This window comes from Dermacentor variabilis, chromosome 3 (genome assembly GCF_050947875.1).
Source record: "Dermacentor variabilis isolate Ectoservices chromosome 3, ASM5094787v1, whole genome shotgun sequence".
Taxonomy (NCBI): Eukaryota; Metazoa; Arthropoda; class Arachnida; order Ixodida; family Ixodidae; genus Dermacentor; species Dermacentor variabilis.
Window position 1 is genome coordinate 53770898 of NC_134570.1, and position 22156 is coordinate 53793053.

Here is a 22156-nt window from a genome sequence, read left to right on the forward strand (position 1 = left end):
GTTAACCAGACTGAGTACAGTTCGCTACCCTACACGTGGGGTGGGGAACGGGGAGTAAAAGAGAGAGAAGCCATGATGGAAGATCCGCTGGATGAAGTCATGATGGAAGTCATCCGCTGTGCTGTGGCGCTCCCAACAGCGTCTTCTATTCGTGCAAACGATAGAGTAACACTGGCGTTTATTTTGGAATACACAGCACGCACACGCGCCGGAAAGCCGGCAGATCGCGCGCCCTGCGAGAAACGATGCTATGCGAAGCAGCGTGCGAAGCAGCCTGCCAAGTTAACGAAACGACCATGACAGCACCGAGACGTAGGCGGCTGTTTCATGACCTACGTGACCCACATGCCGTGATATTCACGTCATGACCGATCACTTAGGTTCGTCGTACACTCTTGTCATACCATGCCAATTTTGGCACATACTACGTTAATGAAACGACCCTGAGAGAACCAAAACGCAGGCGGCTAGATGGATACTGCTAAAGTGACAAATGTTGCCCCCAAGAAATGCTTCGCATTTAATAAAAGAAAGAAAAAGGCGATCCGAGGATAAGGAAAGTATGTGTAATACGCTGTAGATATCACGTAAGTTAGATTAAACAAGAAAACGTTTTTAACAGTTTCTGCAGCACCATGATCGACCCACACACAAGGAAAAAAAGTAGACCATAAATGTGCCAGACTCAACTGTACATTACATCTACATATTGCGAAGCGTTACAAACGTCTCAGCGCGGTGGCTTACTCGCGGGAAATTCTTGGTGTTCTACTCCGCAGGTCGACGCATGCGTTCGTGCCATCATAAAAAAAAAGGAAAGAAACAAAATAAAGAAGAAGAAGCGGTAAATGGCGTAATGGCTCTGGTACTGGGCTTCTGTGCTATTAGTCCTCCGTTCAAATGTGGTTGTCGGACGATATTACTGATGCGAATGCGTCAAATGGCTCATTGAGCGCAAAGGCCGATTTCTGGCGCCTGTAGGATTGAAACGGCACCTAAATTGCCGTTGGCGCGCTCGCGACGCTGGCTCGCGCTTGTAGGCTCGGGGCTTGACGGAGCAGATACTTCCTTGAGCGTCACTTCGAGGCTTGATCGCCACCTGCAGCGTCTGTCACAGACTACGTTTCGATAACGACCTCATACCATCGCCGTCGTGAGGGACGACAAAATGCGGCAACGCTCGTTGTAGGTGTTAACGCGGTGCTTCTCCTGCGAGTATGTGTCAGACTTTCATGCGTGTGGTATACGCGTAGAGAGGCTCTGCTAAAGGGTGCGGTTCCACACTTCTCGACGACGAACGGTTACGTGTACTAGCATGTGCCGGAGCACCTTTCGAAGCTCAACGCCGATCGGATCAGCTTCGTAGGTCGTCCACCTTCACAGTGTGGAATGGCTGACGAGTTTGTATTTATTTATTTGTGTACGTACACATATCCGGATCATCACGGCTACCGTTGGCCCCAGACGCACATACCCGCGTATACCCAGTCGCACGAGCGCGATTGCTCCAGGGTCACAATCCCAGTGGCACATAATTTTAGACTGTCTTGTTTTCGGGGTCGGCCCGTGAAACCTGCGAGACGAGTTGCATTTCCAAAAATTAGCTGCACTCTCAGACGAATGCTTCGCGCTAATAAGTGGTAGTTTCGCCCGCAGGCGAAGGATTGAAAGCGATAGCAAAGCTTAGCGTTGTGCTGAATGCGTTCAGAACGCTGGCGTGATGAGGGCCACTGTAAGCGATGTTGGTGGCTTCGCTCTTCCCTGCTGCACGAGACGAGACTGAACGAATACCGTCGGCACTCGTCGGCGCCCAAAGAAAAGATTTGTGCAGCTTTAGCTTGAAGTCGACTGTCTGTGCCGCTCAGAATAGCGCGCGCAACCACGGTGTTGTTATGCCTATAGGGGGCTCGGCAACAACGCTAATACGTGTGCAGACAAGGCTCACGTGAGTAACGGAAGCCGGGACACTGTTCTGACCGCCGCAGCAGAGCCGATTGAGCGGACCGTGATGGTGCGCTGACTTGGCGTTGTTGCTTTCGCAACCCGACGCACTTTAAAAGACATTATGGGGTTTTATGTGCCAAAACCACTTTCTTATTATGAGTCACGCCGTAGTAGGGGACTCAGGGAAATTCGACTACCTGGGGTTGTTTAACATGCACCTAAATCTAAGTACAGGGGTGTTTTCGCCCTCATCGAAATGCGGCCGCCGTGGCCGGGTTTCGATCCCGCGACCTCGTGCTCAGCAGCCCAACACCATAGCCACTGAGCAGCCACGGCGGGTCCCGACACATTTCGCCCCTCTGACGCCCTTCTAACCCTCCACGAGCGAGCCGTACGTGCAGGTTTAATCCCACGACAGCACGACGGCGCGAATCCGCTTCTAGCGTTTGTGCAATTGCTAATGCAATCAAGCTACAGCGAGAGCAACACGTCAAGAACTTTAGTTGTGCGGGAAAAAAAGCGAAGTTTTACCTAACATAAAAACGTTGCGTAACACAAAGTACTTCGGAACTCAGTTTAGATATCAGCACACATATAGAGAAATAAAGGCTAGCTCTAAATTGCAATTCTCACAGAACCATATAGGTCTAGGTGGCGCCTCATCGTCATCAGCTGCTTCATCGAATCTGTCCATGTTTGGGCGCTAACAAATATTTTTTTTCTTGCTATATTGAGCAAGTCTCCTATAGAGGCCCGTCAAAAGGGGCCCCCAAAGCCAAGGGCTGGATGCTGCTGTCGGCAGTCGAACTAAACCTCCACAAGAGTAACAGACAGTAATCCCATTCCCAGGGTGGACGTCCTTAGAGTTCTCGGCATGCTGATAGAGTCGAACGGCTGCAACGTTCGAACGATCAACAAAATCACCACGTAGACGGAGAACATGATCAGACGGAGAACATGATCAGACTAATCAACAGAGTTTCCAACAGGCGTGAGGGTCTCAGAGAAGACAACCTCCCAAGGCTCATTCACGCCTTCTTCATGAGCTACATCACATACGCGGCGGCCATGCACTGCTGGCACGGCCACAAGATGAAAAAGCTGGACACGCTAATTCGAAAGGGCATAAAGAGGGTGCTGGGAATTCCCGTGCAAGACAGCACAGAGCGACTCATTCAGCTAGGGGTTCGCAACACCCTTGAAGAGATCATCAATGCGCAGGATTCTGCTCAGCTAGCTCGGCTGTCGTCTGGGCCTGCCGGAAGGAAGATTTCGGCCGTACTCGGCCTCAACCTCAAGATCATTGCCGAGCGGCGACATCAGTTCTCTGACGTCCAAAGGGCCAGCATTCGGGCCTCTCCTTTCCTTCGTAACGTTCATCCGCAGCACAATATCGGTAGGCGCAGGGCCTGGGCCGCCGCGCTTCACTGACACGTTAGGGACGAACCTCACTCGGCTTGCTTCGTAGATGCCGCCCAGTATGACCCCTCGACAAGGTTCGCTGCCGTCGTCATCGATCACAGAAGTTCGATCCTCAATTCCGCATCTTATAAAAGATTATATTCCCTCGAGGGTCTCTCTCGCCCTCCCGGACGATAGTAGATCGCAAATCTACGAAGACTCTAGATCGGCGGCTGGGGCCATCGCTTCAGGCTCTATTTCCCTCGAGGCCTCTAAAATTCTCCGCAATAAGATTATATCCCCGCACAGTTTCCGGCACATGTTGGTTCTCAGCTAGACTCCCTCACAAACCTCAACGATACCGCTCACTCTCGGGCACGCGATCTAACCCTCCGCGTCAGGGAGGACGCAGGTCTGCAGGATGGGTACGAGGAATTTAAACACATTTTATTCACGTTTAACGATGTCACCAAGCACTATCAAATGGGCAGGCGGGCTTTTCTGCCCGCACACGGTAAACTTTCCGGGTCTCAGTCATTGCCACTCATAATGTTGCAGACTAGGTCTTAGACTGCAGGTCGGTTAGCAGCTTAGACCACAAGCTCTGGGGGTGCCGCTCGTTATGGGGGCCCAATCAAGTCATCGAGAAGGAGTGGAGCTCTGCCACCAAGAGTTCCGAGCTTCTCCCACAACTCCGGGCTGTACAGAGAGCCCACGATGTGGCGGTGACGCTAGGCCTTCCCGTCTCCACGTGAGAACGGCTCGCGATGCTGCCATAAGGGCGACGCTTCCCAGGACCTCATTAAAGTTGTCCGTCCGTCCGTCCGTCCGTCAGTCTGTCTGTCTGTCTGTCTGTTCTGTGTGTGTGTGTGTGTGTGTGTGTCTGTCTGTCTGTCTGTCTGTCTGTCTGTCTGTCTGTCTGTCTGTCTGTCTGTCTGTCTGTCTGTCTGTCTGTCTTGCTAAATCATCGCCCACTGAATAAAAAATTAAATCCTCGAATTTTTTGTGCTAGAACCACTATCTGATTGAGCAGATATAGTACATGGAAGAAACCGGTGGTACGCGAGTGTTTTGGGATTCGGTACTTGTGGGAATGCGGCTGTCATGGCTAGTATTGAACTCACGGTAGCTTTCTCAGCAGCGCAAGACTATAGCCACTGCGTTACCACGGTGGATATGCCGCTCTTCAATTGAGCGACATCGCAAGATAATGTATGGATAAGGCATCAAAAAAAAAAGTTTCGAAGTTCGCGATTGCGGGAAGACCTCTTTCCATCCTTCCCGTAGTCGTGTCTAATAAAATAAAACAGGAAATAAAAAAAAGAAAGCTACTGATACGAGGCGTTCTGTAGTTTGATATGTTCCGTAAAACTACATTCTTCGCTCGGAGTAATCGAATCAGTGGCGATATGAGCTTACGTATATATGTGCACAGCTGTGCGCGATTCGTTCAAAAGTTCAAAACTTAGTCGATATACAGGGCAAATCGAAGAATCTGGGCTCAGATATGATCCACGCAGATCGACTGCACTCATTCTTCTGTGGACATCTTTTTTTTTCGTCATGCCTATTGATCCTCCGAACGTTTCACTTTTGCAGGCCTCATAGAGATCGAAACGTTGGTCTTTGAATACATCTTCGTTCGTGAAGTTGTTCTGCTTCCTACATCGAATCACAGTTCTTTATGTTAGCTCAGCCAGCGGAACGTTTTCAGCAGACGGATTCGGAACGATACTTGTCTGAAACAACACTTATATGCCGACTGGAGTTTGCAGTTTCGCGAGAAGAATAGGATTGTTTGACTAATACACGTACGACGATGTCGTTGCGACACAATCTTCGGAAACCATCCACGAGAAAAGGGACGTTGTTAGCTCATCGCGTTGGTTTAATACTTTTATTTATTTAAATGTTTGCACTACTATCCTTGGGTGCTGTTTTATTTGTTTTAATGACACGATTTTATAAGAGAGGTTTACTCCCTTGGAGGGCGAATCCTTGTCGCATGGCAGACAAAATGAAATAACGGAATGTGCAGAGCAAGACTAAATGCAGTAAGAGATGTCGAAAGGTATTAAAGTATCAGATAAAGACAGCATCTGACACCATAAAATGTTTTTTTTTCGTGGTTGAAGTTAGGGCTTATGAGTACACTAAGGCCACATGAACAAACAACGCATCTCCGTGTCGTCTTATCCCGTACCGCACTGAAATGAAAATGGTGTTGCATAATCTTGCTGCGCCCTCCAAAATGATTTTATGTGGTCGCGTTAAATGTAACATAAAAAAATAAATGCTGTTCCCTTCGTTATACCTTAAAGTAGACAGACAGATTCAACAACGAAGAGCTCCCTTTTTCGTCTTCTTCCATCCAGTCATACCTAACCAAGCTCCTGTGATTGCAAGTTCGGCGAGGCAGACCATATTATACTTCGAAATTTGTCTGAACAATACTGCGGATTGTTCTTCGCTGCTCCTTTCTCGTTAGCTGCATCCCAGGCAATATATGCACCACTCTTGTGACCCAGTCGAATAAGAAAGATAAGCATTGCCACCAACCGCGTTGTATATATATATATATATATATATATATATATATATATATATATATATATATATATATATATATATATATATATATATATATAAGCATATGTTAGTTGTGAAACGCACTTTTGCTTTCCTGGAGTGCAAAATGGTGATCACATAATTTATTAAAGGGATTTCGTGATTGAAAGGAAGCCTACAAAGTTTTGCGAAATGAGTAAACGTGCTGCAACGGGAACAGGATTGCGCATAAAAGTATTAGTCAATTCTGAGATTCAGGGCACCCCGAGCTCCCACGCTGTCTGTACCTGAAGCGTACTCGAGACGCTGACGCCTCCGTTCAAGCCGAAGTCTCCACACGGGAATCCGCTGCCCTCACAATCCCTTCTGTATATGTGTTCTGTTGTTCAGGTGTAGTACATCTTTGGATTTGTTGTTCCTCAATTACTCAAGCATCTGTCGGAGAGAACTACCAATTTCATCACCTCTTTATATCTACAGTGGAGTTCAAGTGAAGACTTACCCCCGCATTCAGGAATGCATTTTAACTTGAAGCCCGCGCTTGACTTGGATTTGTATGACGCCTGTCAGGAACGCACCGAAGGAAACTTCTTGAGCGCGTTAGCATCAGGCGTCATTTATATGAAGTCAAGCATGGGCTTCAAGATGCATTTCTGAATACGGGGTTATATCTTGAGCACTGCTTATGTAATCGTTCGTTAAGTTGTATGACTGCGGTTACTAAGTCGCGTGAAAGAATGCATTGCAGTAGAGCTGCTTGCAGCTGTCATTGACTCGGCGCTCTTGAGGTTGTCTCTCCTAAGTTTGGTTTTCGACGCTTCTAAGCACGCTTTTACGAGAGGAAAGGATGTCGCAAGCAGTCACGATGTTAGGAAAATACCCGGATAACAAACTCATAACTGCTTAGCGCAGTAAAACGTGCGCTCTGCATAGCATGCTGGCAAACATAACTCTTGTTTTCTAAATGATCGAGCTTTCTCTGCCAATGTAAGCTACCCGTGCAATATACAAGCTGATTCACAACCACATCACAAAACTGTATCATTTTTTTATTATATGTTGTCGCCTTTTATTGGCAGCGGCTACTACTTTTCGCACAGAGATGCGAAAAAAAAAGAATCAACACCAGTACATTAAAATTAAATCCTAATCACAATAACACAAAGTCCAGTGACATAAGTACGCTAATGCCACACTAGAAGTGAAAGTCAACTCAGATACTCAGCAACACAAAGTCCAATCGCATAGGTGTACTAAAGTAAATAGAAAGTCCGGTCACATAACTGCAGTAAAATCAGGGCGCATCGAAAGCACGGATTAAATTCATATGAAGGTATATGAATCCAGAAGTGGAATTGTCAAAATAAAGGTTAAAAAGAAGAAATCCCATAGAGTGAGCTTATTGCAATTAAACACACTACTCAAACGTTTCCGGGAATATTGCTCGCTTCTATAAATCTTTGGAGGGCCAGTAACGCTCATTTATGCAGTGTATATATATGTTGGCCAAGGAACTATACTCCATCTCGCAAGCTGGTTGCAGCACTGCCGAAGGTGCGAGGCGCGTGCACAGGCAATATACTTGCGCAGCGGGCATAAATGGCTGATTATTGGCTACATTAGAGAGTTTTATTTTTGCTTTATTTTTGCACATGATACGGTACAGTGATGTGTGACATATTAGGACCTTTGCGGATGCACGTCGTATAGCGAGCATTACTGTGGCACTTTCCTCCGGTAAGCGTAATAGCCACCCTAACCGTGCCAACATGGCAGCGCCTATACAGCGCCGACTACCCGCAGCGATCCGAATTCGCGCTTGTTACTGGCTCTCCGCCCTGTCAGAAAGAAACAAGCGGCAAATTCCGTTATCGCTAAGTCTACTCTCAAGCTGAGGTCAAACAATTAGGTATGTTATGTCGTAATTATTGAGATCGGCTGTTTGTTTTCGCGCTGCTAGGACTACAGACAGCACCATGCCATAAAACTGGTTTGATTTCTAGTTAGGAGATCGCGCCACAGCCTTACCATTGGTTATGCGCTCACGATGTGGAACTTCATAAAAGCCTAATTGTTCACTGCATTATCAATTTACCGCCCCTTTCTATAGCTCGGTACGTGATGACGGTAGCGAGCAAACGCCAAGTAGACGCCGAGCAGACGCAGGTGAACATTTTTAAGGGCATTCTTCCGTACTACTTACTGAGGGGCCTGCAAGATAACTGCATGGAAAGTGTATACGCTTTTCCTGCAGGTAAGGGTAAAGCGAAACCCTGCTGTAGCATGCATGTAAACGTGGCTTGTGGTTACGGCGTCAAAACATTTGTTGCGTCAATCCACCAACCATCGAGCGTGTATAAGCGGATGGCAAGCAGACGCTGAGCAGACGACGCGGCGCCGATGAGCACATCTCGAGGGGCGCATTAGGCCTTCCTATTGGCTAGAAATTTGTGTAGCTTCCACAGTGCTGCAGCCAGTGTGTGTGATCGAATATCAGATCTATCTGAGGCTGAAGGGCCTTCGGTTTCATGACACTAATTGGCGTGCAAAACAAACGTTGTCCTTGTGTGTCGTGTCGCGAACATCCTAAAGGACGATGCTGTACATCCTTATCCGCGTGGACACAAGTGCCTTCCAAAGTGCGTACACTTTACAATTTTGATACCCCAATTGTTGGCCAATCTCCGGGGACTCGACTCCTTTTCGCAACTATTAAACTTCGCAATTTCAAATTTGGGCCATACAGCTCACTTGGTCCGCGTGCAGAAGCCAACTCTCGTGTTTTTCTTTCTTCTTTAAGCATTCCCGCTTTCTTTTTTCAAAACAGTGCTGTCTACTAAGCCTTCTACGTGGCACACCTCAGTCGCACGTGCGTTCTTCGTGCATGAATTCTCACGCATACCTCAGCGACCGAGGGAATCATCGACGAACCTGCATCGGCGTGTTACTGAAGCCCCACCGACGCGATGATTCGTGATGCGATAATCCCCTTCCTGAAACGGCTGGCATAGTGCAGACAGAAGAACGAGCTAGCAAAATACGTTCCTAGCTTTCAGCGTAATGTCCGTATTTCTATCCCGAAAAAAAATGTGCATGCCCTTAACTTCTTATAGATTGAAATCTTCTCGCCCGAAGAAAACCATTCGAATTGCATTTAGAAATGCTTGTATATGCGACGCAAGAACACGTAAAATTACTCACACAATTCCCTACCAAGAGTGAGATATGTAAACTAGCCCAAGGAATTCTGACACAGACGCCTAACGAAAGATAATGCTTTATACGCGCATGCTTTCGAGCTAAACAAACTCGGACTTTGCAGGTAAGCCGTCTCGCACCTCATGGCAGTCTGAAAAACAGTCGGTATTGCAGAGGTGGTGACTCGGATGCCGCCACCTGATTTTCTTGGAGGGTTCACCCTCGTTGCGGGCACCACGCGCGAAGCGTTCTTTTCCCAAGTCGGAGATGGCGACAGGCTGACGCATTTTTTTTTTTTTTTGCATGGCTACACATGACGTCAAAATCAGCACTGCACTCGCTTCAGCCTCCCATTCAGATTTACGAGCTCGGAATCGGCGTGTCGAGAATTCGCGACAGCGGACCGGAAGAGGTCAAACTTCGCGTCATTTCCCAATCGCGAAATTCGCATGTGACGATGGCGTGCGAAAATGAAAAGGAAGCTCATACAGTACACACTTCTCTCACTGCCCCTCTATAACCGCTGTTGGGGGGAGAGCTATGCATCAATCACCAGGAAACGATCAAAACTTTAAAACAAAGAAAATTGAACAGCGGCAGCAATTGTTTACTCACAGGCATTTCGGGTCGACACCGACGACAACGCAGTGCTTCCTTTCGTTTCCGTCAAGGCACCCAATATTATTTTTTTTTTCGCTTCCGCTTCCGCGACAAAGCCGATTGCCGCCGTCGTCGCACATACGCCTCGCGGGTCTTCGTGCGGGCGAGCTTGCGGCGTTGCGCCGAGAAGCAAAACTGATAAGACCTCTGTTTACGCTTCCTATCAGTGGACGCGCCGAGTTCGACGCGTAAATTTTATCTTTCTTTTCTTTTTTTTTAGCTGGCGCTATTTGCAAGCCGACTGTAGGCGCGTCTGCGCCGCTTAGACTTCCTGCCTTCCTTCCTTTCTTTTTTTTTGTTGTCTGGTGTCATTTCACTGTGGAGGACGCAATAAGCGGCCGGGAAGATATGACTGCTCTCGTTTCTGTCACCATCGGCTTTTCGGTACCACCTAAAACAACTTTACGGTGCGCTTTCGTGCCGTCTGATTCCATCTAATTGACGGAAGCGAAGCTATTACCGCGAGTCAGAAGAAATGGCGACGTGCGGACCAGGTGAGTCCCCTGCCGATCGTATACAAGGCTTTCGCGAGATTTAAGGTGACGGGCGACGTCGCGGACCGCTGAACAGCCTATAAATTTCTTTTCTCCCTTCCACCCAATGCGAGCAGCACCGTTTATGATAAGGACAAGACAGTAAAATAACCACTGAACAGGCCGAGAACTACCTGTTCAAGTTCGATGGCAAACTTACCCGCGGCTTTGTAAGTGTACCATACCGCCTCGCGTTTAACTTGTGCTTGCACACGTACGCTCTGTAACAGTTGAAGCGCATGACTGAACGAAAAAGAAAAGAAAGAAAGAAACTTGTAGAAACGATCCGAAAAAGGGAATGGACAGAAAGGTGGGCGAATCGTAGTGCATTCTGAGACGGTTTCGGACACCGCGGACACAAAGAATACGGATTGTCAAGACATATGCGCTGACAGGGGCAGCGCCTGTCCTGTCAATCAGTCTTCTTTGTTCTCGTGTCGTACCGCTTTACGCCGAAAGCAGCCATGAATACAAAAATATAAGTCAGAAGAACTTCGCTTCCCCTCCCCCACCAAAAAAGGAAAGAAATCAGATATCGCGGGCTGTGGTAATCGGCTTAGACGAAGCTTTCCCACCGAACTTTGCGAAGAGCACTCTTTTTGTTCAGCGACCATTTGCGGGTGAGCCCCCGACCAATGCCAGTTTGTCATCATTGAAATTTAAAATCAAATCGTGGGGTCTGGCGTGCCAAAACCACGATATGATTATGAGGCACGCCCTAGTTTGGGGGCTCCGGATTCATTTTAACTGCCTTTAACTTGCCCTAGTTGCACGGTACTCGGGCGTTTCTCGCCCTCGTCGAAGCGCGGCCGGCGCGACCGACATTCGATCCCGCGCCCTCGGGCCTATAGCAGCGCGACGCCGAAGCCACATACACCACAGCGATGGGGCTGCCAACGTTTTATCGCTGGCGAACGAGGACAGAGTGGAGACGTGGAGATGCGCATCGTGCTGTTTCTTTACTCTCGGCTGCTTCTGTTACGCGACTAGTTTACCCCTTCTCAGTAGCCCCGACTTCATCTTTCTCTTTCCGATAGACAGCATGACAAGCATCGTGTTGCCTACGTCACCCCTCTGTCCTTGTTCGCCAGCGCTACAATTTTATCCAAGGTCGAATACCAACACGGCCCAGCGTGCCACAGTGCGTTTTGACATATTAAGGCGTAAGCCTTTAGTGGCTCATGAGTGTCCCTGCACAGTCCGTGGTGGACGCAGGAAAGCGGAGATCAATCAAGCGATCCACGGCGGCGTCCGTTCGCCGAACAGTTCAGACAACAGAAACAGAGGCAGTCATAGACAGGCTTTCGCCTATCGCAGTTTAGCTCAGCAAAGGGTCCGTAGATTTTCTGTGCCGGGAAATGCTGTGCTCGGCGTGAACTTGGGGCGCTTAACGATGCGCACCGCACGTGTGACGACGAATGAAGGACGACGACGCAGTGACGACGACGACGGCAAGATGGCACTGAATTTGACGACGCTGCGTCATCTCGAACGAACGAAGTTTACAGCACCTACGTTCTGCCTGCTGTAGTGTATTATTTGTCTTAAATAGCATGTATTATGTATATATAGTGTTCCTCTCGAAAAGAAAGCTAACTGGTAGGATTCGATGACTATTTGATACCCTTGAGTGGAAGCTTAAAGTTTGGGTCAGGTAGCCGACTGACTTCCTGACTTAGCTGACTTCCCGATTCAGATAGCTGTGAAGCGCGCCGGTGCTCTCATTAGATGACTAACTGCCGAACTGATTTGAATGAATTTTTGCTGGATTTTAAAAAGAAATCTTTGGAACTTCTAGAGGTAAATTACTTTTCTACGACATAAAAAAGTGCCACTCTCATTGTGAGATTATGAGAGCAGGTTTGATACGCGAGAAGACGCAAAAAAAAAAAAACAACTAAAGACTGGTGGTAACGCCGCATTTCGGTTCCCGCAACAGCTGTAACCGTGATGCCGTGGATTTTGATTGCCTGCGCAGTCCTGATTATCTTTATTTTTTATCGGTGAAGATTGGAATACACTGAATTATTTAAAAAAAATGCTCAAGACTAATCTTGTCCAATTGCGAAAAAGTTTTACAGTGATACAAACTGCGACAATAATACGAACGTTAATAACATTAACTGCACATTCACGAACCGGAGATAAATTTAGATCTTGAATTTTGGCTATGATATCCTCATTTTGTAATCAGACTATTACTACTAAATTGATAGAAATACAGGTACACTTTAAAAACAGTTGCATCCTTTGGGGTGTATATTTGCCACGCAAGAATAATCGTCATCTGTCTTGCCCGCGTTTCCTTCCTTTGACGCGGCGAGCCCGCTACTTCCAAGTCACAAACGGCATGCGCGTTTTCAGCATGACACAGCATTCTCGACAGGAAAGCAACGAGCGCAGCGTTTTCAAGAAAGGAAAGGCGGGCAAGACATACCACGATTATTGTTGTGTGGCAAATATACACCCCAATGGGTGTGAATTTTTTTTAGAGTGCGTGAAATAATATTTTATCAGTCTAAGGCGATTCGTTGCTTTCATTCATTGCCTATGAGGCACAAGTTTAGAAATTCAAAACTCAGTACCGAAAGCAGGTATTGCAATTCTGTAAATTGCGTCTGTTAGAACGTTATCAAGCGAACGAATGTTATGAGTGGACGGCTTATCTGAAACTCTTGACCATGCTTACGATGGCTTTGCATAAGTGCTACCCTAAATGTAGCATTGTATTTCAAAAGCAGTGAGTAATACGTAATTTCCATCTTCGCTTCGGCAACTTTCTTTCAGGAGATCGTATCTAGATATGCAGGAACGGGGATAAATTGTTATGCTTGGCATACACTTGCCGAATTCGATTCGCAGTATTGTATTTAAAAGAGGAAAAATGAAAGGTAAGACCTAATAAGTGCAGGGAACAGATTTTGGGGTTCGCCCATCGTTACTTCCGTAAAATATTGTTGAAGGTCGCAAAAATTTTAAGAAAATTGAGTCATTGATATTACAACTGTGTAATCCAGCGTTAAAAAAGTATGTGACTATGTCGTAAACTCCGCCAATCAATGTGCATGTAAATGTCGTCCGGCTTTCTTGGCTGGTTAAAATTTGGATGATGTGGTGCCACTGTGCATCGGTTAAATAGGTGGTTGTAAATATTCCTTTACCTTTATTACAATTGGTTCTCCTGTCGGAGCATTTATTCCGTTTCACATTTATTTGAGCACTGAAATAGGAACTCATACCGAGCTAAGGGTTTTTCTTAACTCATATGCGGCAAACAGCTGTTAACACCGCTTTCTTTATAGACTGCACAATCTTCTGGATCGGGTCATAACTTTGGTTAGATAGATGGATAGCCGAAAAAAAAAAACTGGTGTGGCAAGGTTAAGAATGCTGTTTGCATTAATGACCTAGTTTTCGCTTTACATTCGTTCGGAAGTGAGCTTACCACAATACACAAGCCTCAGTGATCACGCCGCAAGGGATGGTAACAGGACAGCAAATGAGAGAACTCACAGGCACCGTCTGCCCTTAGCTGCTGATCTTCATTAGCAGCTTTTGCAGCAGCTGTTTTTCTGTGTCCGTCTGCCGGGACCACGGCTTCCCCTAGTGATCTCCAATTACCCCTGTCTGTTGTCAGCTGGTTCCGCGTTGTTATACATATGCAAGTTGCCCAATCTCATCTCACCACGTAGTAATCTGCCGTCTTACGGACTGCGCTTCCCTTTCCTTGGCACACGTGCCTTTACTTGGTCAGACTCCTGATTACCTGATCTGCGTAATTGCCTGACCGGCCTAACTAACTCTGCTTCCTGCTCCCCGCCTTTGTCTACCAAGGTCGCCAGTCGCTGCTGCCGCTCGCTGTGTTCCTGGCTGCCGCTTGCTGTGTACATGCGTTGCCAACGTATCGCCGACCTTGCAGGCGATACGCCACCTCATAAGTCGTTTGCGGCTCGGCCTAAGGTACGAGGCGTGCACAGGTGGTAAGCATCCTAATGCAGTGGGATGCAGTTTCGGGCTCAACTGTTGAATTACTAGCGGGACTAGAGAGTTTCGGTTTCGCTTGGTACATGATACGTTACAGAGATACGTGGCACGTTAGGCCCTGTGCGCATGCCGATCGTAAGCCGCAAAATCGGCCGCCGCCGAGCAGACGACGCGACGCGGTCGAACATATCGACACGCGTATTTGTTTATCGAGTGACCGCGTTTCATCGTCTAGCAAATGTTATCGCTCAGCGCAGGACGTGCCTACATGTATCGGAAGTTTCTGGAATGTTATCGATCGTTCTATCCGCTGTCTAGTTGTCACGTAACCTTGTGTAATCGGATGGCATGTATGCGCTATGCGAATGTCGTAGAACTTTTTGGAAGACACGCGGGCAGCAGCGATCACTCTGAAACATTCGATGGTGCATGCATGGTAGTCGACGCGCTTGACCCGCTGATCAGATTTTCGACGATCGGCGAATGCGTTCGACGCTATCGTTGTGCTTTGAGTATAGCCTGGTTTTTTTAGCGCACAGGTTCAGCCAATAGAACATAAGTTTTGCCATTCAGTTTTGCTGCTTTCTTCCCCGTCACTACCACGTGACAATATATGGTGGTTCACCCTGCCTTCCCAGTGGCAGAGTCTTGCAGATTACAGAGTGCTACAAACGACTCATGAGATGGAGTACAGTAGGGAACTAATTATAATTTTAGCGGCAGCATATATGGTGAATAATATAAAGAACAGAAAAAATGTAGCTCTGTTCGGGGCTTTTTTTCTTCTTGCAACTAAGTAATGGATAGAAATCTGCGTTTTCATATGGGAGGTAAAAGAAAGGCCTCTTCAGACTAGACTATCCGCTACCTGCGTCTGCTGCCTTGCGTAGTCCGTGCACGCCGACGTATTCCTGTCTTTTAACGTTACCTTTCTACAAATATTCACTTAATAACGTGATTCATGGGATGGAGAGATAATAGCCCTCAAGCTGTCCTTACAGAAAGCAGGTAATGAGCTGGCAGTCACCTAGGGGGCACTTAAACAAAATTTTAATTTCCTTCCGTTGGTTCATGCAATTTGTTCATTCTTCATAATTACCAGCCGTGAGGCACTTGTAACTCCGAGGTGGATACAATAGAATAAAGCTGAATGCTTTCTTTCTATACGAGTCCAGGAGAATTCATCTCCGTGTGGCTAATTACGAAAAACAATTCGGGCACTCGGGAAACCGCTCGATGTTACTCAATTAACAAAGAGCTCTGAAAGCTTAATTGCTTTTCCCGTCAAGAGACACAGTCGGCAATAAAAAAAAAATTAAAACTCCACCTCAATCCACCTTGCTGTTATTTGTACGTCCTTAATGAACCTTACTGCACCTTATGCCACTTTAATCCGCTTAAATCCACCTTAATCCACCTAAATTTTTTGGTTGTGGGCCACGACCCTAGATCTCAGTTCATCAGGACTCAAATAAAGTTCTTGTCATGTCAAATCATGAGGGCCACGGCACCCGTCCGATGACGTGGCTGGATGACGTCACCGTGGGGTTTCGCAGTGCGAGCAATGGTGCGAGCCGTAGCAGGTCAAGACAAGAGCCGGGAAGGTAGCGCAATCACTTGGTCACGTGATTTCGGTTTCATCGAACGTTAAAACGCGGGCAGGATCTTCATGTCACAGCAAACGGATCTTCCGCTTCGTGGGGCGTATAATAATGCTTTCGAATTATTAACGATTACGAATGGAACATGCGCAGATAACAAAACCATTTGTCCTAATCGAAGATGTAGCTGGTGTTGCCCGCGTCTCCTCCAATCATTATTTTTGCAAATACGCCGACAGAAGGGAAAGGTGGTGGTAACAAGTAGCTATAGTATAGGCGACCGAGTATAGCAGCTAACCGTTTAAAAAAAGCCCACTTTCCACCTTCGCAACAGGTCCAGTTGGCGACTGGGCTTTTCAACTTTCAAAATTTGTACCCAGCACACTAGTTCGCTGGTGAAGCATTTCTTTCGCAACGTACATTCTTTAGCATGCAATTTTCGGTTGCCAGTACTCAAACAACAAGGAACATCTAATTTCAGTCTGGAAATGTTACACGATAAAAATATAATAACCGACAAGAAGCCCCCTTCTGCGAAATGAATCTCTGGTGAAGAGACACCGGCTGCTGCGTTCATTCCGTGGTCTTCGAGATCGTGGCATGGCGTCGCAATCTTCGAGGTCCCCTCACGCGTGCGCGCACACACTGACCACAGCATGGCTGTATTCTGTCGGTAGAATCCTGGCGCTGCAATCGTTCTACCAGAGTCCATGAGAGATCCGTGTTGAGCACATGTATTCCTGTGATCTTCCTGTTTGTGACTTCGTAAGTCCTTGCGAACTTTCGATGCGAAAGCATCAAATGGCCCATTGAGCGAAAAAGCCGGCGTCTGTGGCAGCGAAACGGCACCTAAATTCCCATTGGCTGTGGCGCCGAGTCACGTGCGCGCCTCGACGGAGCAGAGCGGGCGAAATGAAACACCTGCTGCGGCGCTAACGCGCAAGGTTTTACGTGAGGGGAGAGGTCATCTCCGCGACGACACGTAAACCTCCCTTTGGAAAGCCTGCGTTGTCCGCGCGAACTGTCCACGCTGCAACGCGCTTACCAAGTCGAAGACGATTTGGCGTGTAGAGGTGGAATCGGTCTCGACCGCCTTCTTGTTTATGCATGGTTGTCTCTCTTGTAAATATTGTAACTACATCTTTATGTGTGAATTCTGCAACGTAACAAGATAGATAGATAGACAGATAGATAGATAGATAGATAGATAGATAGATAGATAGATAGATAGATAGATAGATAGATAGATAGATAGATAGATAGATAGATAGATAGATAGATAGATAGATAGATAGATAGATAGATAGATAGATAGATAGATTACAACTGACGGTGGCCTGCCTCGGACCACTGTCAGTTGCACTTCGATTCTGGACGAGGCAGGACGTGTGCCGAGTGAGCTCCTGAATAACACTTTGCAATGTGTTGAACGATATTTCCATCATGAATCCGGGACCTCAAAGAGGTGTGACGTAATGCCAACACATTTTGTCTCGCATTTACCGCTAAATCGCCAATGAATTCTTTAATGCCGCTGTATCACAGCGAAAGCTGTATATGACTAACCTTCCGCAGTTTTTTCGGCGTCCGGCAACGGAAACGGACTTAATGATTTCTGAGAAACCCATATACAGTGGGTTTCATTGTTTGCTTTGCGTGTGATCACGTACTGGTTCAGTGAGGCGGCGCAGATGTCAAAATGTGGAACAGATTAGAACGCTTGCTGTGAAAGATAGCGTGACGTCAATGTTATCGCAGTATATAATCAGGAGAGGTATCGGCGATAAAACAGCTGCGTTATCGGTGGGGCGGACACGTATAGTTTGTACTCCCGAAGAACAACATGCGCACGAGGAGCGGCGGAGGGAGCAGCAACGACAATGTAAACGGCGCCGGCGCGAAACAGCCACCGACGAAGAACGTTCCCGCGGTAATGAACGAACAAATAAGAACCAATTCCACTCGATGAAGATGGAATGGCAGCGAAAGCAACTTGCCTTTCGTTTGAAAGCTTTAATTGTAGTCAGCTTTAGCTGCCATTCCATCTTCACAGAGTGCTACGGTCGTCATTTATTTTAGTTCGTTTTCGCTTTTCTGAGCTGAGAGTTGGCGCCGTGTTCTAACGTGAAAGTGTGCACACGGTTCCCACCAGTTCTATCTGCAAATCGTGCTGTTTCCCTATCCTCCAAAAGCGAATCCGTAAAGATAAAAAGTTTATAACTTGTATGGGAGCCAACGATCAATGTTACTTCATTCATAGCTTGTGTCGACGGCGCGCTAACGATGCGAGTTTCGCTTCTTGTATTTCAGCTCTATTCTTCGATTATCTCGCCGCCCGTCTTCCGGATTTACTGCGATCTTCAAATCACCTAGACATGAATATACATATTTCTCTGTATTCTTCACATCTTTCACTCGAGGAAGATCTTTTTTTTCCCTCCAGGTGAGTTCTATCGGTGAGGATTTTTCCGTAGTCTATCACACAGCGGCTTATCACTCCCCCCCCCCCCGCCCCCTCATCCCTTACCCTCCGTTTTCTTTAAACTTCATTTCCTGCCGCCAGACGTCTTACGTGCCTCTAGCTTCGAACGTGACTGGAAGGCTTCATCAATTTACCGTCACGGGTGCATAACCTGTTCATCTCGTTTATTTTTTCTTTCTGTTTTTTAGGTACTTCTCCATCTGCGCACTCGGGCGTCTCAGCGCCTGGAAGGAGAGTTTCGTCGCAGTGACACTTCGGGCAGAAGGAGGCCCCGGGGTTATGATTTCCCAAGGAGGCCGTTCGACTCACGGTAATAACCCCCGCGTTAATTCCTTTTTCATCATTATTATTTGTACATGTTTCTACGCTCCTTAACCTCTCGGCAAGAAATACAGCGACCGGTGGAAATTATCTTCCTCTCGCGAAAGCAGTGGTGTGTTGCAGGGAAGTGCGGCGGAATCAAATTCATCTTGTCGCCATTTCGGTAGCGCGAGAGAAAATGACGTCCCAAACTTGCTATGTGCTTACGAGTGCGGCTTTGCGGTAACGGTGGCGATGTGGGTTTGTTGGTTGATCACCGTCTAATATTGATCCTCTTCGCAGCACAAACAAGGACGAAAGAACAAACAAAACACATACCCGCTCTCACTCACTCACTCACTCACTCACTCACTCACTCACACATAGGTGAGTGAGTGAGTTGCGTCATCTCCTCTCACTCGCATAGAGGTGAGTGAGAAGAGGTCACGTAACTTGCTCGGTCTACTGTGGCATTTCTCGCGACAGTTAAACCCTACTATAACTGTGCCTATATAGCAGCCCAAACTAGAATTTTATCTTTCCTCCTCAAATGAAACAAATTTCATTTAAATCGGTCCAGCATTTGTTTACTAAGAGCATTTCTGCGTTTTATGTCCATTTGAATGGGGAAATCTGAGCCGGTCGCGAGTTAAAAGTTTCTCTTAACCAACTCCGATTTGCCTATCCAAATGCGCCTGTAAAATGCAGAAGAAAGCTTTGATAAGAAAATTGTTGCATGTGAGAGTGGAAATGAAGTTCTAAGAAGGAAGCAGTATTTTTTAATCGGGACGGCACATTCGGGACCGAACAAAAGAAAAAAAGAAAGAAAAAGAGAAAAAACTGATTTCAATTCGGTGAAAGGCAAACACTGTGGTATAAAGTAAGTTTAACGACACATTCAGAGTGTTATCTATGATTAAATCAGGCGCAAGGCGAGAAATATTATACAATTGCAAATGCGCATAAATAACAGGAACACAGAAGTAAAAAGCGTCGATAGGAATCCCGGAAATTGTAAGCATAGTATTCTAATGTGAAGGTTGAGGGACACATTTAAATTTACATGAGTGAAAATAGCAGCAAAAAAAAAAGGGGGGGGGGGACACGATGTACAATTCTAAGAAACGCATAGAAATACGAAAACACCCGTGTACTTAGATTTAGGTGCACGTTAATGAACCCCAGGTGGTCTAAATTTCCGGAGTCCCCCACTACGGCGTGCCTCATAATCAGAAAGTGATTTTGGCACGTAAAACCCCATAATTTAATTTTTTTAAACAGGTGTTATTCACCTAGAATATGCTCCAGAAGTTCCCTTTGAATATTAGCCGCTTCAGTGCAAGTGACAGCACTTTCTGGTAACGCTTCTCACTCGTTGGTGAACTGCATTAAAGGTGAACGGAACCGTCCGTGTAAACACTGATTCGGTTAGCGTATGAACAATGCAAAAGTTCCAATGTGATCTGCTTGAGAGCCACGGTGGTCAGGCTAGCTTTCTTCGCTATTCCTGGAACAGCAAGGTACACGGGAGGCTTTTTCAAGCACCACAGAGGGGATGGCGTTCTTGTTGCAGGTGGGTGCCTCAATTACAAAGAGTGCCGGTTAGCCGCAACTGATCTGGAGAACGCTGCCTTGCGTCTTTTCTCAGGAAAGCGAGCGAGATGGCGGTCAGATGGTGGATATACGGCGAACGAGATGGTGGATATACGGCGAACATGCGAGCGGAGTGCGTCGATAGCTAAATAAGTCATTATTGGGTGGTCTCTCGCGGTGGCAACTGTTGCTACGGTTGAAGCGCTTCGAGATAGCCCCAGACATGTAGCACAAAGGAGGAGCAAGGCAAAGCACAAGGAAGCAAGCGCAGTGGAAGGTCTCGGCAAAAGGGCACAGGTTTCATTTACACGTTCGATCAATGAACTTCGGCGTGCTGAGGAGCATGGGCAGAATGTGCCAGTACGAGAACGATACATGCTGAGATCAGTGTCCGTGGCGCGAGTTACATAGTCACTTCAGATGCTAAATGAAGGGAAGTTTATGCAACCAACTCACAGTGTGAGGACGTCAGTACCGCACATGCAGCTGCTTTTGTAATGTTTCTTTCAAACTTGCGTCGGTGTAACATGAAAACGCTGGACGCAATGTATTTAAGTCACCAGTGCGAACATCCAACAGAAAACACGTTTAAAAAAGGAATCATTACGTTACAGGCGATTAAACTACGGCAACGACGATTGCCGGCACCACGGCTAACAAAAATTCATAGTGACAAACTGAACATGCTTAATTTCGCAGTCTTCTCGTTCACGAATACAAAAAAAAGTATACTTGAACCACTTCGGCACTCTGCATTGATATTAAGTAGCCGGCAGCCCCGTCTTAAAAGACACAGCTCCAGCCGAGGGCCGAACGTAGCCTGCGTAATTTTTTTTTCCGGGGGGGGGGGGTGGGGGGGATTACACCCTGGTTTTACTGAAACGTGCAGTGTGGATGTGGCTCAGGCAGGTGTCCCCCGTTCGTGCGCATTTCCTTGCCCTTGTTATATACGCGTGGCCTGTTGGCGAAAAAGAAGATGGCCGAAAAAGAAAAGAAGGAACTTGGTCAGGGGCGGCCTTCTCGGGTGATCACTCTCGAAGACCGTTTCAAATTCGCCAGATATTGTGAGACTTAGTACAGGACATGTCGAAGTATACGGTCGATGGCGCTCTCCGCACTGCGACAACCGACACGGACACGGTCGACCACTGTACGCACATGTCGACCGTATATGCGTGGACCAGTCCGGTGCCGTGTCACGTGCAATCTCGGGAAAGTGAAAGCATCTCCTAAGGTTATCGGCCTGAGAACACCGCCCGCCAACTTTGCATGATTGTGACGTTTCGACAGCTGTGCGCGTTATACGTGGAACCTTGCATTACTCTCAAGCTTTCTCTCTCTTTCATTTATCAAAGTGACGTTTCTCTACCTCGCAGAGCGCGCAAAGTGGCCACACTTTTTACACATCAGTCCTCGCCGTGAGCCATACCCGAAACTTTGCATAAACGCGCCACAGACACGGTTTGAGGTGTGTCTTTATACTTGAAGTTCACTGCGAAACGTTCCGGTACAGAAAGACCTTTCGGGTGCGCCGTGTAAACTTCGAAAGCCATAATACATTTCCTATTCACCGACCACGTCGCTTCGAAGGCACGTTATAACGTAGGACTACGTATTTCTGTAGCAATCGATACGAAAAGAGAGAAAAACAAAAGGATATTTTTAGAAAAAGCAACGTCGTTGCACAGCACCTCGCTGCTCGGCTTCGTCGGGTCTCTCGGAGTCATTTGAAATCATTAGGGCGCGAACGCCGAGTAGCGCGAGCATATACCACGTCATGCGTGCGCGACATCGTGATGAGTAAAAATACCCGCGGTGAGTCGGACATTTTTGTTCATGTTGTCACGTTTTGTCGTTTATCCTTTTTTTTTCTTCGTTCTTTTGTTAGTTTC

The 22156-nt window shown here is 47.0% G+C and overlaps 1 protein-coding gene across 1 annotated transcript in view; it reads right to left on the bottom strand.

The window, feature by feature from the left end:
- The window catches only part of LOC142575616 (uncharacterized), a 234759-nt gene extending 224915 nt beyond the window's left edge, over positions 1-9844 (bottom strand). Inside the window, exon 1 of the mRNA XM_075685116.1 lies at positions 9727-9844. Within this exon, the coding sequence (XP_075541231.1) occupies positions 9727-9732 (6 nt within the window). The 5' untranslated portion in view covers positions 9733-9844. The remainder of the gene's footprint in view (positions 1-9726) is intronic.
- Between the last annotated feature and the right edge of the window lie 12312 nt (positions 9845-22156).